Genomic DNA, 18,759 nt, shown 5'->3' with positions numbered 1-18,759 from the left:
CAATTGAGGAACACTCAAGGTCTGGAAACCTGGAAATAGGTCATGGAAGGATTCCCAGAGAAGGAAACTCTCTTTATCCAGAGAGACGGTGAAAGAAGTTTGTCAGGAGGATGAATGGAGAAGAGAGCTCCAGTAAAACGGAACAAGGGCAGGGATATGTAGCAAGCACAATATTGTGCTTCCTGAGATATGCAGGTGGCTGAATGTTGTATGCGGGATGATTCTAGGATCAAGCATTAAATAACATTGAACAAAACCATAGAAGTAACTGCCCTATCAAGTCCCTGTCAATTCTGGCTAACTTAGAATAAATATTTCCGTGCTTCCCAAAAATATTTTCTATCTCTCTAACACTTTCTGAACTCGCTTTGTGTCAAACACGGAACAGGCTTACTGCTCAGAACTTTGAGCAGGCAACAGTATCTGGCTAGAACTTAATAACTTTGTTTCATTTTTATTATATTTATTTTTACAGTTTTATTTTTATTATGGCAACTGATAGCAGTTTTCCAATCACAGCATTGATACAAAGTTTTAGTTGAAATTACTTTATTGTAGTTAAAAATGTAGTCAATTAAAAATAAACAGTATGCAAAAACTAATACAGGTGGTACATGAATATGTCAATAACCATAAAGTTAATATGCCAAGGACTAGCGTTTCATAAACACTGGTGTGGTGTATTTGGGAACTAGAAAACAGTAAGATCAGAATGAAGAATGAAGGCTGGAGACAAGTTATGATTGACGGAAGCCAGACTGTGAAGGGCCTCCTGTGTCAGGTGGGGAGCCATGGAGGGGCCATAACCAGGAGATTGACACAATAAGGTCTGCAAGTTAGACAGAGTCTTCTAGTATGATGTGAAGGATGGCCCAGGGGAGTGAAAGGAAGAAGACAAGTCAGGAGGCATATGGAACCCAGTGACAGATGATGATAAGAGCATAAACAAGAGCCAAAGTAGTGAGGCTGTGAAGGAGGGAGTGAACTTTTTAGACCTATCAGTGGTACCATCACCATTGTCACCAATTAGATGTGCAGGGAGAAATCTAGAATATTGCTCAGGTCTGGCTTGATCAGTGGGTGGCATGTGGCTCCACTAACCAGATGAGGAGATGTTTCCCCTTAGTTGCTCCTTTGCTTGATAACTGACATGATTTTGACCCTGAGTGAAACCCTTCATCTCATTGACTCTGCATTAATAGCTCAACAGGAAGGATTCAAGTTCCTTCCCTTCACAGTCCTGGCTAGAGATCTAACACCTCAGGCAAACAGAGCAGAATCCAAAACATGTGGTGGATTAGCATATTTTCGTGTTGTGAAAGAGAAGTTTTTGGTCAAGCAAATCATGGAAAAGATGAAACACCATGGGACTCTGCCTTACAACTTTCTAAAGGGCCACCACTAATCAAAGAGGACTGTCCAGTTCAATACAATTTCTCTAAATTCTTTCTAACCCCAATAATTTCTGACTGAATTTCTGTTCACAGTAAGTTGTGTGGTCTTTGGATTTCAGAGCCTTTGAAATCAGAGGTATCAGTGAAGGGAAGAGCTGGGAAGATAAGGGTTTTAAACTAAGGAGGTACTAAAGGAGGCCTTGTTTTGCAGGAAAAAAAAAAAGTAAAGGGAGGATGGAATCTTTGTAAGGGAGACTCTTGAGTGAGGGCACAATCATCTCATTATTGGAAGATACCTGGTTACAAGGGGTTGGGGAGCTTGGAGTAGGTGACTGTCATGCACATCATTTTCTCTCTCCCTTATTCTCAATGGTGAAGAGAACTTGGGATCCAAGATAAAATTGTGTTGTTAACTGAGGAGCTGCAAAAGTACAAATCAAGGAAGCCCCTTCCTCTGAAGAAGATGAAAAGTTCACTTTAGCCTCAACTGGGAGAAACTAGAGGTCCTCTACTGTTGAAGCATCTCACTTCAAGACAAGGGCTCCTCCAGTAAGGCAAAAAAGAATCATTGTCTAGGGACTAGAAGACAAGTATTAGCTCAACTCATGATAATAATTAGAAACGTGCAAAGTTTACATCTAGGATATTATTTCTTTAATATCAAAAATAATAAAATATCCTCATGAATTATTTTTATCATGAGCTAAAGTTTTTTATTTAAATGAAGAATAAGGAATGGAAAGTTATATTTGACTCTCCTGCCATTAACAAAGCCTATATTACAAGCCTGATGATTGATGTCAGAGACTAAGTCACCCCCACCTTGGATGTAGTATGAAGTTTTAAGGGATTGAATCCAAATAGGCTACATCCATAAATTATTAATTGCTTCATACCCAGGATGAGAAAAATATCCTGTTTTATGCACAGAGTAAAGAGTGAAGAGGAAGTGGGAGCTATGTGGTTTCTCACATTTAGAATTTAATCTGAAACCAGACTCTTCTAATTCGGTCACTCTGCAGACTTTTGGTGGGATTATATATATATGTGTGTGTGTGTGTGTGTGTGTGTATATATATATATATATTTCATTTTTTTTTTTTTTGAGACAGAGTTTCACTCTTGTCACTCAGGCTGGAGTGCAATGGCACGATCTCAACTCACTGCAACCTCTGCCTCCCAGGTTCAAGCGATTCTCCTGCCTCAGCCTCCTGAGTAGCTGGGATTACAGGCGTTAGCCACCATGCCTGGCTAATTTTCGTAATTTTAGTAGAGAACGAGGTTTCACCATGTTGGTCAGGCCAGTCTCAAACTCCTGATCTCAGGTGATTTGCCTGCCTTGGCCTCCCGAAGTGCTGGGAAGTTTATATATATATATATATATATATAAATATATATATATATAATTTTTTTTTTTTTAAAGAAATGGAATGTGTCAACATCCTGGGTAGAAACTAGGACAAACACATATACTGTCAATCTAGGATCATTTTTGTTCATTCTTCTAGATGTTTGCAATGATGTTTGGAGGTAGTATTATTACAACTCTACAGAGTCATGGTTTAGTAAATTTCTGTTAAATATATTAATAATAAAACACTAATGTAACAAGCTACTAAAAATGAGAGTTAACATGAAATAGTATGGCTGCATAAGAAGCAAGGTGAACTTATACTGCATCAAAAAAACAAACACATAAAGTCATGAGTGGTGGCTCATGCCTGTAATTCCAACTCTGGGAGGCCAAGGCAGGAGGATCACTTGAGGCCAGGAATTGAAGACCAGCCTGGGCAACGTAGCGAGATCTTGTCCCTACCAAAAAAAAAAAATTGCTGGGCATGGTGGAGCACACCTGTAGTCCCAGCTACTTGAGAGGCTGAGGTGGGAGGATCGCTTGAGCTTAGGAGTTGGAGGTTGCAGTGAGCTATAATTGCACCATTGCCCTCCAGTCTGGGTGACAGATCAAGACCTTGTCTCAGAAAACAAGAACAAAACCCAAACCTAAAGAACTTATTAAAGCTACAAAGTTAAATGTTATTTGGTGATATGTTTCTCAACATACAATTGTTATTAAAAAGGATTTGCTTACCGGCATTATGTTGGAGAAATGATAACATAAAATTTATTTGATCCATTTGTGCAATGTAGACCAGGTCATTTGGAACTGAGAAACCTAGATTCCAAAACTTAAGGACCTGGAGGGGAAGGAGCAAATGGAAGGTGGCATTTGAATACTCACTATGTGTTAGACACTTTCAAGCTTCCTCACACGTATTTAAGTTTAATCCTGATCACATCACAGTTTTGTAAATCAGGAAAGAAACTTGGGGGAGGAAGCTGTCCACAGTCAGTAAGTTTCTAAGTGGTGGGGAGAGTGCTTTGACCACAAAGTTCCTCCTCTTTTCACTTTAGGATGCTACCTACATGTCGAAATTGTGAATTCATTCTCACTGCTACACTTCATTTCCTTGAAAAGCTAAGTTTAGGGAAAGGTGCATAGAATCACTAAGCCAAGCAAATTGGCTTCTGGAATCACTCTAAACCAAAGCTAGAAGGACTCACATTCTTCTAAAAAGAAACTTAGCAGTAGATGTAACATACTGTACACACAAAAGTTGAAAACTAAAAACCCGTTTCTGCTGGAGGCAGGAAAAGAGGAAGAACGCAATATAAAGAAACTGGATTTGCAGTCAGAAAACCTGGGTACAAGTGTCAGTTCTGCAGCTCTCTTAGATATGTAACTCCAAGAAATATTTTAACCTTCCTGAGCCTAAATTTTCCTCATCACTTACCATATCATGTAAAGAGAACAACAAAGAGATAAAGGATATTTTAAGCCATAAAAATATCATAAAATGTGATTTTTATTTAATAGTTCATTTCTCTCTATGTTAGCAAATCTATACATAAGCCATTAAAAATGTTTAAATCTACAGAGGTAATTCTTTAGCCTTTTCAGCATCCTGTGGGGTGGGCAGAGATGTCTTTTCTTCTTTCCAATCCTGTTCCAATAAGTTCGTTTGAAGGGAAAGGGTTAGAAAGAGATCCTGGGTGAAACTGTTTTCCCATTCTCTGTCTCTTCTTTAAAAATTACTGATTTCCTTCTCCTGGTCTGTTTTTAAAAAGCTCAGGTAGATCACAATAGATTTCCTACAGGTAACAAAACTCTTTTCCTATTTCCCTGGTGGATACAGTTTTGAAGCACATTAAAGTTCAAAATCAATAACTACCTGGAGAAGACCAACAATTATAGTACCAGGAGGTCAACAGGAGACTAAAGATACCTACAGGGGAGGGGGCATGGCCACCCTGCTCAACAACAATCTTAAAGGTTAGGAATATTGCAGCTTCCTGCAGCAACAAGACAGTTTTGTCTTTCATAAACTGAAAGTATTGGTATTTCCTGCCAAATTAATCTTTTGGAGTAATAGTTCCTATATAGTTATTTTATTAAATCTGTTTCAAAGAGGACAAGCCAGACATAGAGTGCAAAGTGATTCCTATAAACTCATCGAAACTTTCCACTCCTTCCAGCATCTTGAGTCTCTAGATTTCATACCTGCCTTACTTAACCCCAAACTGTGAACATCAAGTCATTTTGTCATTCATCGTTAGGACAGAAAAGAAATCTAATGATTGGGAAGACTCAGGTTAGAAAGACTCAGGTTTGCTTGTTTCCAGAGCCAACCTGGGTTTGAAAATCAAGAGATAATATGGTTTCAGCCAAGAAGGAAGAATTATAGTAGTTATCCAGACATTCAATCTGGCTGCACGTGAGCCTTCACTCTTTCCAAACCACCTCACCTCCCTCACACACGTGCTTCTACCTCAAATACTATATCCCAAACAATTTTAACCAAAATCACTACAACAACTGCTTATCGTGTTCAATTTGGGTACAAAGCCTCAGCAAAAACTAGGAATAACGTCTCAATCTTGAGGTTTTAAATATTCTCTGTGTGGCTGGTTGGCTAAATGACTATAGAGCAAGTCAAAGAGTGTGGTGGCTTTCGGAGAGTGTTTGGAATTTTTGTCTCTCTATGTGTTTGTATGCGCATGAAAACTAAAGTTGTTGAAAATGTGAAGATTTCAAGCATTTTTGAAAATTTATTAATATAAATGGGAAAAACTAGCTCAGTCAAAAGTTACAATTTAAATTTCCTGGACATACAGAGTGTTTGGAAATGATCCTCGAGGAGCCGTAACTAGGTAATAGGAATTGGGTACATAGATGGAGGTGGACGTTGGTGGGAAGTCTCAGGTTACCCGCAAACTCCAAAGGAGGCCACTGTTTACCCCAAAGGATGCTGACCTCTATTCCATATACTTCAGAAGCTCTTAACCTACCTGGAATAATGAGTGAAATGTTTGAAATATGTGAAAAGTACCATGCAAATATCTATTTGTTAAAATATGGCTTTCGTTTAGGTTAATTGCAATAAGAAAAGTGACACCCTCATTTCTATGACTCAGTCTTAGAATATGAGAATTTTCTCATGCAAAGGCTCCTCCCTGAGCAGTTAGATAGACATGAGTTTGATTTGTTTTATTGACAGAATATGGGGAATGAACCCAACTTGGCCTTCTCCTCCTCTGAAATTGAGAATCCATAAATTGTGGGCCCAATGGAAAGTCAATTAACTGATGCTGTAGGGAAGCTTAGTGTGGCCAGGTCTTAACCGGCTGCCTTTTAGGCCACCATGGGCCATTGAACTATTTGAACCACGAAAGCATTTTTTGTTGCCTTTCGTGATTGAATGGCATGTTGTCATTTTCTTTACTCTGAAGGAGTTTCTTACTGTCACTACAAAACATAGCAACAGCCGGGATCCAGGCAGTCATGCTCTAGAATATTCTCTCTCTGTTATTGTGTATGGAGGAAAAAGGAAGCATAGTACTGTCTGGTTGTGTGGCCTCTTCAACGAGGAAGAAAGTGATAAACAGCATTGGTGGGGAGGAGATGATTTGAGAACAGGTGGTGTGGCAAAAGCAATGGACAGACAAGAAGCAACAGAGAGACAAGGTGATCATGGGGTCCATGGAACACAATCCTGAATTAGCACAACTATGGGAATGAGATGAAAGTTGCTGGTCTAACAGACTGAAGCTGTAGTCTGCCGAGCAACACTCCCAGGTCTCCACAGAGTAGCATTTTTATTGCAGTATGTCTTTCATGGAAAATGGACAAAACTTTAAATAAATCACAATTACTTATTGCTTAGTATTTTGAATAATAAATTCTTTAGTTTATCAGTACCTCACGGCCTTCAATGTGCATTCTTCAGATAGTTTCAGTTACATATACATTCTTTCTCCTGAACAATAAATTATTCTTAAAAAAAAGAAAAGGAAAAGATACATAATTTTAAAGCAAAGAAAAACAAAAGAACATATATTTTTGACATTTATCTTAAACTTATATGGAAACAACTCTATATGTTAGATGCTTAAATATAAATAATAAAGGACATTATGTTATTTACAATGTTACACAGTAAGTTGAGAGAGTAAAAACTGACATTAACTCATAAAAACAGTAAATGATATAAGAAAACATCCAAGTAATATACAATATGTATTTACAAAAGAATATATAATAGAACTTGTGATATGTGGCCATTTCCTTCTGCCTACATTTCTCTTCAGTGTTTCATAGGTCTTTGCAGATAGAAATCTTTGGCTGGTGGAATGTAGCCAGTACTATTAATACAAGATAAGACCAGGCCTTCCTTATTTTCGCCAATGTGAGCCATGCGCCCTTTAACCCCAGGCCATAAAAAGGAATAGTTACTGAGCAAGTTACCCTGGATAAACTCCACCTCTATCAAGACAGTCACACTGAAACAAGGAAGAGATAGCAGGTTTGGGACACGTTCACCCACACAGAGGACCATTTTGTAGAAACTAGAATGCTGTCCAGGTACTCTTGGGGGCAAAAGTCATACTAAGCAGGAAGGGAAAGTAAGACAGAAAGTGAATCTTAGGTAAAACAAAAGGAGTTTTGCATGTATTTGCATCTATTATGCTCCACTGCATACACCTCAGTGGGATATGATTTTCGACTCAGGAAACAAAGTTGCTGTCAAACTCCTGGGCAATCTCTACCACCTTAAAACCCAAGATAGCTTTCCATATGCTGGGAATATAGGGTCACACTCCGATCGCCACTTCACTGCCTGAATTTATTAACAGAGGTGGTCAAGAGTGACGTGACAAGCATCACAGAGCTACCCTTCTGAACACAAATCAAGTGGCCATGGCAGGTGGTGCTGAGCAGTCAATTGGCTTTTCTTATCAAGGGTGCAAAGGACGTCCCAACTATAATAATAAGCTACCTCTGTGAGTGATTAGAGTCAAGTTGGAAATACAATTTCCTCTTGTCTTCAATTTTCATATATATTTGCAATTTGAAAATGCATAGCAATTCTCATTGTAAGAAACATGTTGCCCATGGTTCTCAATAGAAACTTCTATTTATTTTTAAAATTCTACCACAATGGGACATCTGAGTTCCCCAATGCCCAAATAATTTTAAACAGAATTTTTAGGGTTTTAAATTCATGGTAGGAATTTCTTTATTGAAATAGCTAAGGATGAGTCAAGGCCTTCAAAGGCAATGTTAAAATAATTTAGAGAACTTCATTGGACTGACTGTCTTCTTCCCCATGCCGTGAGCTTACTCATATCTGCAGAATTGGAAAATCAGTGCAACTTGCAAAGGCTCCTCAGTGTAGGTTAAAAAGCAAATGAGGATACCACTGAGCACAGAGAAAGTGGCATGTGAACAATGACGGAAAATTTGAGATACTAAATAGTAACAGTAACTTCAAGAATCCGCAGACAGGCATCTGTGTGGATTGTAGGAGCATGTGGGAGCGTAACATGACTCATGCCCAGCCTGCATTTTTCTGCTGAGATCTACTTCCATGTCATTTCTTCTTCTTAATTGTTAACATCAAGATTTGGTGAAGAAATATATTCAGTTCACCCGCAAAAAAGAAGCAATTACTCTCACTGACTCCATGAACCCCCCGATAACCTGTTTCTCATTTGTCCCATGGCTCCTAAGAGGCCACGTGAAACCTAAGTAAAGCTCCAGCCCTGATTTAACAGGTATCAGACAGGCCATGAAATGGGTTCTGTGTTTCAAATAATTTTTTTTCTTCCATTTTCCTTTATTAGCTGTTATTTCAAGTGTTAATATTTATAGGCCTTCCTTTGGATTTACCATCACAAGAGAACATGCAATGCTTAGGCCAATCTTAGTCCTACTTTATGACAGTAAAGCAAAAATTAAAGGAGGTGGGGGGAATGGGTGAGAGAGGCTGTCAATGGAGAGGTCAGGACACAGGTGGGGGTCACTTCCACAAGTAAAGGTGCAATCTTTCCAACAGGATCGACATTTCCTGATGAATCATTACTTGTGATCCCAAATCACATACACATCGGCCATTCCTGATAAAAATGTTCAGGCACAGTTATGACCTGATCAAGGCAACATGGAAAAATACAAGACAAAGAGGGGGAGAAAGGAGTGGTCATCCACATTTTAAAATTTCAACCGAGTCACCAAGTTTCTTTCCACCTATACAGTCACTCCTTCTGAACACTTAACAATGGAAATACTTCCCTATGATGACAAGTCACTGCTATTACAGCAGGCATGTTTGACTCCGGAAGTATTTCAGACAAAATGCTGCATGTGCTGTCTGGGCTGGGCTTTTTGTGCCGTAATATGCCTCTTTTTGAGCCGAGAAGACACAACCAATCACTAGCTTCAAAATCAGTGAAAACTACAAGTCAGAAATGATTGCACCTTTATCAGCCATGGTTTGATCGTCAACCAGATAAGCTGCTGGATCATTCCCCCAGAGAGAAAGTGACATTGAGTCCTCTCATAAGGTGTTAGATTAACCCTGATAGCAAGCCAGAACCCATTTTCTAAGCTATCCCTAAAACTGTTGCTTTTTATCAAGAGAAAAAAAAATTCAAATAAAGTAAATGAGAGCTCCTTTTAGTAAGAGCAAGCTGTCTTCTGATTAATAATATAGTTTTTTTTTTTAATCACAGTATTACTTTCTTCCTAATATTTAACATTACTTAATGCGGTTTCTTGCTGTATTTAATAGTAGCATGCTGTTGGATCTACTATTATCTCAGAGCCCAATGAGGCAAACCTTTGGCTGGCAGAGTAGACACAACTCATTTCATATTCTGAAAGCAAAGAAAACTTCATACACAAGTGAGGCGTATCTGGATGGATGTGCCATTACAAGACATACTGATCGGGTGCTACTACAAGCAAACAGAGGGACAGTTGCAAGTCTTGCAAATCATACATCCAGTCAACATCATAATGCAATGCACAAGAAGCCAGCAAAAACTGAATCTATGAGAGGTTTTGCTGAAATACTGTGGAAAAGCAATCACTGTAACTGCACAAAACTTGCTCTCGACATAACATAACATAAAGGCACCATTGATATCTTTCTCGTTTTGAAATACTGTAAAAAATTGCTACATATGGCACATAACACATTTTTACATACATATATTTAATTTATAAAAGTTTTTTTTTCCTGTTTTCTATTTGCAGAACTGCTAAAATAAAATAAATTGTTTAATTTAAGGTGGAATACTTTATTATATAAAATAAAGTTTTACAGGTGAATCTATGTGTTTATTTAGGTTTTATACAGCAATAGGGTCTTGGTTAGCAATTACACTAGACAGCCTGGCCTGGATTTCTTCCTGTGTCGAGAAGCGGCCTGCTGGGTTAGTCCTGCTGTCAGCCAGGCGGAAGGCAGGTGTTGCCTCAAGACTGGCTGCCAGGGGGTTCTGTATGCCCAGGAAAGGTGTATCTTCACCTACTCTTTCATCTTCTGTTTCACTCTCTGAGTTACTGCTCTGGGAGCTTGTGTTGCCGTCCACTTCCAATCTGTTAGCAATGTGGCCATTGGGCTTGGTTCTTTTGGCCCGCCGGCTATTGGCGAGTTTCTTAACAGGCTCTTGGGCTGGCTCGTACTCCTGGGTCGTTTCATACTCCTCATCCTCCACTATCCTCAAGGGGCTAGGGGGGAGGCTGTTACTGTCATGCGCGGGGTTGTGATGGAAGGAGCTGAACTGCTGAGGGTGATGGTCAAACTTCTTCTCCCGCAGCCTTGGTGGTGTCACGAGAAGTAGAGGTCTCTCTTCTTCCACGAAGGGGCTGACCGCCATGGAAGGCATGGACACCGTCATGCTGGACACGGGTGGAGACATTTCCGAAGGGGGTGATTTGGGGGAGCTTGGCGTGTGGAAATCTACAGGTGACATACGAGCCGGGGTGGTCATGGCTGACACATACCTGTGTGAGCACAGAATACCCTGCATAAGTGTGGTGCAATAAGAGGCACATAGCAGGGAAGGTAAGGGGACAGAGTTCACAATAGTATAACATCAGAGAACAGAGAATTTCTATTCATTGCAGACTGCTCAATTATTTACGCTAGGACATTCTACACCCTTGGAATCGAAAATTAGGTAGCCAAGAGTTTCCTCACAGGAGTGCATGCAAAGATCAGCTAAATTGCCTAGCTCATCAAAGCTTTTGGGATTTTCAATCTCATCACAATTATAAATAAAGGCATATGAGCCAAGATAAGAAGGCATTAGGTCCTGGAAACCTCTCAGCTTATATAAGGACCAAGGCTCAGGGATTCGGAAGGGAAAGAAGTATTACTTAAATACTATACCTTCCTAAAGGCCAAGGGGTCTTAGAGAATGAAGCCCAAATGGGGAATGGAAGAAGATCTAAGATGAGTTGCTGATAGCTGGATCTGCATGCATTTGGATCTGTGTGCCTTGTTTCTCCTTAGCTCAGCTATAAGGTTATGTCTTATGAAAAAAAAAGAGCATAGTAACTTAGATTTATTCCTGACAACAGTGTCATACATTTGTGTGCTTTTCATATTTTCCATGAAATGCAACTAGTTAACATTCAATTTGGAACTATCCATCCCAGTGTCCAACAAACACAGTCAAAGGTAAGCCTGAGAGAGCCTAATGTTGGCTTCACAGTTACCACAATGAGGTTATGTCCAATCTTTGGTCTATCTCTCTTCCAAAACCCACAACTATATCAGTCTTTGGTTAATCTCTTTCATGATGCCTCAAGGGTTGGCTGTACCATGTTACCTTCTATCATGTTATGTCTGATAATGCTCAGTGACTCTTGCCATCAGGCCACCAAGCACACTGTTTTCACCATACCATGCTTTCTTCCCCCAATATAAGAAGTCCGGACTTTTGGCACTGAGGAAGACGTGGCTTATTCAGAGTCACATTTCTCAGCTTTTGATAAAAAATGCTACCAACACACAACACTAAATGACTCTTTTCTTCACACTGGCATTCACAGAGTCTAATTTGACATGACCTGAGATGACACGGAGTGCCATCATCTGAACTCTCGCTAACAGGAACAGAAAACCCATGAACCTCGCTGCTTCTCCATGATTTGCAGTGATACAGATATGAGAGCTAACTGTCTCTAAACCGGGAATGTGCCTGAGAAATTGAAATATGTGGGCCTTGAGTCTTCAGACTTTTGGCTTTGGGGGTACTTAAATTAAGCTCTCTGAGAAATGCTAATTCAAATTCAACCAACATATAAAAGTGATTCATCTTTTCTCTCCATAATCTCTAGGTTAAAGGAATATTTTGTAGTCCTAGGTATTATCTGGAAGCCAAGCACAGCAGGGAGATGTCAACATTTAAAGATAAATATCACTTGTAGTGATGAAGAATGATTTCATCTCTAACTTCCTTTTCATGTTTCAAAAATAGACTGAAATAGAATGGATAGACTTCCTTAATACATTAAAAAAAATTATATGAATTTAAGACTAAAGTTTTAAAACAGTTTAAACCCTGCCTTTCATAGATTAGTTGCAGGGAAACCTCTGATTTCATAAATTCCATAACGTTCTAAAATATCGTTTTTGGGGAAAGGCCCTTGAAGAAGTAACCAATAGGCCTGCAAGCCCAGAACTTTTGTTTGTTTTTGTTGTTGTTTTATTTTTTGAGACGGAGTCTTGCTCTGTTGCCTAGGCTGAAGTACAGTGGCGCCATCTCAGCTCACTGCAGCCTCCGCCTCCTAGGTTCAAGCAATTCTCCTGCCTCAGCCTCCAGAATAGCTGGGACTACAGCTGGGTGAGCACTGCCACGCACAGCTAATTTTTGCATTTTTAGTAGAGACAGGGTTTCACCATGTTGGCCAGGATGGTCTTGATCTCCTGACCTCAGGATCCACCCACCTTAGCCTCCCAAAGTGCTGGGATTACAGGTGTGAACCATCACGCCCAGTCTGTTATTTTTTATTGTCAGTACTCCCCAGTCTTTATGTGGAAAGAGTCTATCAAAGTCATCTCTACCCATGGAACTACCACATAAGTATGGATTTGACATTATGTAAACCTTTTAGTAAATGGTCAAAGATTAGACTAAGATGACAATAAAACAAAAATAAATAAAATAAAATTCAGTGGACTTGCAAACAAACAGGTAATAGCTTACCTCTGATTTCATAAATCCCATAAAGTTCTAAAATATCATTTTGAAGGAAAGGCCCTTGCAAAAGTAAGCAAGAGGCCTGCAAGCCCAGAATGTGTTATTTTTTATTGGAAGTACTTCCCAGTTCAAGAGTGGAAAGACTGTATCAAAGTCATTTCCACACATGTAATTACCACATAAGCATGGATTTGACATTATGTAAACCTTTTAGTAAATGATCAAAGATTAGCCTGAGATGACAATAAAATAAAGTAAAACCCAGAGGACTTGCAAACAAATAGGAACAGGTAACAGCTTACTGATGGGCTAGAAATACTGGTCATCTTCCAGCTCAGGTGAAAATGGAGAAAGAGAATCTATGAATTCAATATTACTATTTAATATCTTTTTGTTTACTTTCTTCCATTCTTCCTTTTCCCTTTGCTATAACTTCCCCAATCCAACCCAATCTCCCCAAAGGAAAGCCAAAACATTCTGGAATAAAGGGCCATCTTGAAGGCAGTATCTGCTTTGAAAACCACCTGTGAAGACTGCCAGACGCAGCATCCAAGAGATTTATTTATTCATCCCTTCTTGGAATTTCATAAAAGAGATACTATAGGGTGGAAGGTAAGCAGTTGCCCCCCATGACATTCAGCAATGACATAGCCCTTGATTTGACTTAACTGAGGCTGGAAGGTAAGACAGGGTTAGCAGATAAGAACACGAGGCCAGCTCGACCACCGAATCAGAGTTTGGATAACTGGCAAATTGGAATTATAGAAGGGTCCTTATCAAGCATTGATGCCATCTCTCTAATGTTACAACTGAGGACACTGAGACCCCAAGTGGGTCTGAGCCCATGGCCAGAGCTGGAAACTCCATGTGCTGCACCTTCCGCATCAAAGTATCCCAGCTCTTTAAGAGTCTGTTGCCTGTCAGTCACTGGGACGAGGAGAGAAGCTCAGAAGAAATAAGTTCCATCAAACAAAGAGATGACTTCATCAACTAGGAGCACTCCTAGAACAGGTAACTGCTGCCCCTTATTCTGATTAGAGTAGATTTCCTGAGGTGAGACCGCAGGTGCTCACGGGGATTCTCTGACTGAGTGTCTCCTCTGCAGTAGCTTTGCCCTTCGGTTTTACCTTTCACTATGAGGAGAGTCTCGGTAGGAATCAGGGGTTTCTCTGGCATGCCTGAGGAAGCTGTTACATTCACGAGGGCCTCCTGTGCCATTAAGACGTCCTCTTGGGCCCCCAGTTGGGCTGCTGTGCCTACTGTTTTCTACGGATGACATCATGATTACAGAGTGGCTTTCGGAAAGGATGCTTTCAGTATGTCCGTTGCTCCAGCTGCGGAGGAAATGGGAGAGGCAATAAGATATTTCATTCAAAAATTATATGCAAAAAATGGAAATGAAAGGAATGGATTCTGACAAATATTTCAAACTACTGAGGCATCTGGAGCTCACTGCAACATCACTTGTCTCCGAACAGAATAGCCACAAAGATCATTTGCTATAGAGAGGACCTTGATTCAGATTGGCTTTGTAAGTATACAGTACATTCACTTGATCACTCATTCAATAAATATCTATCGAATGCCACTCCTTACTGTATAATTATAGTGTCTCTGTTCTTGAGTGGCTTAGATTAAAGAAACATTTCCTTGTATGAGCTACATTTGGAGATCTAGCATTGGTCTTGGTAGAGTAAGTGCACTGAGGTGGGGATTGCCAGGGCATTTGAGAATTTAGGGTTCCGCTATTTAACCAATTCTCATGCGCATTTCCCAGGGCAATCAATTATTGAAAGAAGTTGACTTCTAAGTATTATGCAGAGCCAAAAACAGACTTGTCCTAGTGTAGCAATTGGGTGAGTAGCAGGGCATGAGTAAAGACAATCTCAGGAACGGGAGACAATGGCCCTGTGGAGTTTCCTAATTGAGGTTTAAATTTATACAGGAATTAAGGGCAAAGCCAGTTGATTTTCAAAATCTGTTGCTGCCCAAAGGCCATCCATTTCACTGCATCCTTTCTTAGGCAGTGGTATCAAAAGGCAATGTGCAACAATTCATTCCGAGAGAAAAGCCATGGAATTTTTAAATTCTCATACCTGTGGCTAGGAGTCTGGGTGACAGTAGTGGAATGATGGGCTGTGGAAGTATAGTGACTGGTGGAAAAGGATGTCTCTGCTTCTCTCTCAACAATATGCTCACTGGAGATGACGTTTTTAGATACATATTGCTGGATAAACAAAGAGACACAACTTTAAGATTCATGTAGATTCATGTCAGTCAAGGTACTAATATTGTCATGTAAATAAAAACACTAACACTGTCACAAACACACAAATCTATTTTTGTACAGACGCTTTGTAATAAATTCCATTTCCTCAACAGCCAGATGGAAAATCCTCTCCTGGCTACTGTGGCTTTTAGATTAGATGAATAGAGTTAAACAAACAAATAAACAAATAAAAAAACCTCTCTGGATGTGCATCCAATGTACGGCCCATCATCCCAACTACATTTTATCAGCAAAAGTCCTATTTCCTCTATTTTATTTTACATTAATAACATGACTAGAATTCCATACAAATATCCATCCAATATTCATTTGTTTCATGGTTATCGCAAGTCGAAGAAGGCTAAATGCTATCTGAGTGAAATAGAAGCAGACAGGTGGTTTGTGTAATTTCAAATTTCAAAGCACTAGAAAAAAATATTTAAAACCTTTATATTTTGGGCCTACCTTTCTCCTTCCATTTCCTAGTGCCCATGTTGTCCTACTAATGTCATTGAAATGTTTAACTTGTTCTCAGTGGTAGGGCTAACAGGGCTACTGATAAATTGGAGGGACTTAACAATTGTCAATGCACACATCTTGACAAAGCACATAATATACGGAGGACATTTCTATTTAATGCAGGTGGATTCTACTTTCTTTTCTTTCTTTCTTCTTCTTCTTCTTTTTTTTTTTTTTTTTTCTTTTTGTTGTGAGATGGAGTCTTGCTCTGTTGCCCAGGCTGGAGTGCAGTGGCGCAATCTCAGCTCACTGCAACCTCCACCTCCCGGGTTCCAGCGATTCTCCTGCCTCAGCCTCCCGAGTAGCTGGGATTACAGGCATGTGCCACCACGTCCAGCTAATTTTTAGCAGAGATGGGGTTTCACCATGTTGACCAGGCTGGTCTCAAACTCCTGACCTCAGGTGATCCGCCTACCTCCGCCTCCCAAAGTGCTGGGATTATAGGCGTGAGCCACCGCGCCTAGTCAGAGTTTATTTTCATCAGCAAACTACAGTAGTTTTTACTGTTTCTATTAGGGAGGGAGGCCCGTTTTGAAGTTGTGTTTTAATTGCTGTTGGTATTTATACTAAATTGAGTTAAGTAATAGGAAAACCAATAGGAAGGAATACTTTTTGATGAAATAAGGCACTTTATAATCTGATGGTCTGCGGGCTCTAAATATATTCATGGAGATCCAAAAATACACAGCTTGAATTATGCTTGAAACTCTAGCTGGTTCTCTTAGTGGAAAGGCTATTCCATGTGGATCTTCTAGGAAATACAGCTAGCTTGATTTAAGGAAAGGATACACAGTGACCTACTTCTAGTTCCTGCACCATTTCACTATTGCTTCTTGGGAGGCAACACAAGCTCAGTGAATCTAATGAAAATAATACTTAACAATTATTGAGCATTCACTAAATGCCACAAGGCTAAGTGTTTTATGCAAATTACCTTATTTAAGGCTCACAAGGAGTCTCTGAAGTAGGTATTATTTTTAGGTCTGTTTTTATATTAAAGAAATAAGGTTGAGAAAGGTTAAAGGCCAAAGATACACAATGTGAGCTGTAAATGTAATCCAGGCAGTCATTCTACCATTTATATAACATGCATAGTGACAGATTATAGTTCTTTTTGTAGTGAATATCATTATCACATGTGTAGAACATTGTGATGAACACTGTTAGGGTGTGAAAAAGCAACAGAGTTTGTTAACCTATGAGCACCTTGCTCCAACAAAGTCTCGAAGGTGTTTGCTACAAGACTTACTGATAGTTTAGTAACCAACTCTGTAGTTGGGTCTATGATACATCTGTTCCATTCAAAATATGCCTTTTTCTATAGGATAGAAAAGGTACTACAATAAAATCTTCAAGCTTTGTGTATTAAAAAAACCATACATCATAGCAATAATTTGAAAACAAGAAGGATGATGCTGGAATAGAAAGAGCAATACTCCAAAAGCCAGGAGATAGTGCAGCTCTGGCCCTTATCTGTAAATAAAAGAGATTTGAAAGATAATATCTTCAAACTCTCCAGAACCTAATATTCTATGATCTAGTTGTATTTTAAAAACTGAATGCTGAGTGTTCGGTACAGTATGAACAAAATATTTTAATGATGATGGATACATTTCATCTGGAGGGCTTGACATCATTTAGAAATGGCCAGGGAAGAAGCTGGCGTGACACTCTTCTCCTTTTGCTACTGAGAAGCGTGTTTGATAAGTCACTTGACCTTTCCACGCCCTAAAGGAAATCAGAATCCTTTGGAAATCATCATCAGTAAATCATCAGGCACTGTGAATTGCCCTGAGAAGATAACTCTAAAGCTCTTTGCTCGGTTATCTGTACTAATCAGTTACAGACTGGAGTAGCCTCATATATTCCAAGTTATATATGAAAAAAATTGCTTTTGATTATTGTACTATTAATTTTGTTTTCTCCCCACGCTCTCCACGCAAGCCCTAGCTATGGCCTCCTTGCAGAACAAACCCAACACTATTATTCCAACTCCTTAATGAACACTTTATAAGAGGAAATGTGCTGATTTTACAGTAACCAAATCCACTTTAAAAATGTTCCCATTATTTTCTCCTGGCAAAAACCTGGATTCCTGGAAGCCATGGTGATTAATGGCAGCAGCTAAAAGCTTAAGAGCTTTCGAAAATAAACTTCAAGGTGTCTGAACAGAGGAAAGAGGCTCAGTTTTTTCCACTGGCCAGAGTCAACGTACATTCACCAGCTGGACATTCTCGGGGGGTGGGTTAGGATGGTGAGGTCCATTGGCAATGTTCATCATATTGTTTCGTTCAGACCGAAGGCTCTGCCGAAGACGGTCATGAAGCTTTTTCCGCTGTTTCCTAGACATAAGAAAGGGAGCATTTATTTTTTTTCAATTATTTACATTTCATAGTAGAGCCAAATCTTTATTCTACCGACAGCTATGAGTAGCTCAAGGCAGTAGATTGTTGATGAGGAAGAGGGAAGGGAGTGTGTCCACTCTATCCCAGAATAAGTGAAACCACACATCCTTACCAAATAGATTTTAAAATCCACATGGGATTCTTTTGGTAATTTAGGTGTTTTACCGAGAGACAAGAAAAAAAGACGATAACACAAATAAATTGATAATTGACTAAAATCCCAACTTTCCTAATCAATCCATCTTTGCCTAAGTCTTACAAAGGACACTTATTTGTCTTAGATAATAATTTGTGCTGGGCTGGGCACAGTGGCTCATGCCTATAAGCCTAGCACTTTGGGAGGCAGAGGCAGGAGAATCGCTTGAATCCAAGAGTTTGAGACTAGCCTGGGCAACACAGAGAAGCCCTGTCTCTACAAAAAATACAAAAATTAGCTGGGCTGGTGGCGTGCACCTGTGGTCCCAGCTACCTGAGAGGCTGAGGCATGAGCATCACTTGAACCAGGAAAAAAAAAAATGTACATTTATAAGAGTGACTTCATTTATAGCTTTCCCTGGGGTCTCTGAAGAAAATGAACTGAGTTTTGAATATACACAGTTAGCATGTTTGTGAGTGTATCCTG

At 39.6% G+C, this 18,759-nt stretch overlaps 1 protein-coding gene across 16 annotated transcripts in view; it reads right to left on the bottom strand.

Annotated features, from left to right (window-relative positions):
• Window positions 1–532: 532 nt before the first annotated feature.
• The window catches only part of NRG1 (neuregulin 1), a 1,121,522-nt gene continuing 1,103,295 nt past the window's right edge, over window positions 533–18,759 (bottom strand). For 6 of the 16 annotated variants that reach the window (XM_007962125.3, XM_007962132.3, XM_007962131.3 and 3 more), the window contains 4 exons: window positions 17,948–18,074; window positions 15,041–15,171; window positions 14,072–14,278; window positions 533–10,740 (listed from right to left, as the gene is read on the bottom strand). In XM_007962125.3, the coding sequence (XP_007960316.3) occupies window positions 10,086–10,740; window positions 14,072–14,278; window positions 15,041–15,171; window positions 17,948–18,074 (1,120 nt within the window). In that variant the 3' untranslated portion in view covers window positions 533–10,085. Of the gene's footprint in view, window positions 10,741–11,128; window positions 11,271–14,071; window positions 14,279–15,040; window positions 15,172–17,947; window positions 18,075–18,759 lie in introns of all 16 variants that reach the window. The other 10 variants (XM_007962136.3, XM_007962137.3, XM_037983815.2 and 7 more) reach the window with 3 other exon arrangements.

The sequence above is a fragment of the Chlorocebus sabaeus genome, chromosome 8, assembly GCF_047675955.1.
Source record: "Chlorocebus sabaeus isolate Y175 chromosome 8, mChlSab1.0.hap1, whole genome shotgun sequence".
Lineage (NCBI taxonomy): Eukaryota > Metazoa > Chordata > Mammalia > Primates > Cercopithecidae > Chlorocebus > Chlorocebus sabaeus.
The sequence above is the reverse complement of the archived record's forward strand: the minus strand, read 5'-3'. Positions and strand labels throughout refer to the sequence as shown.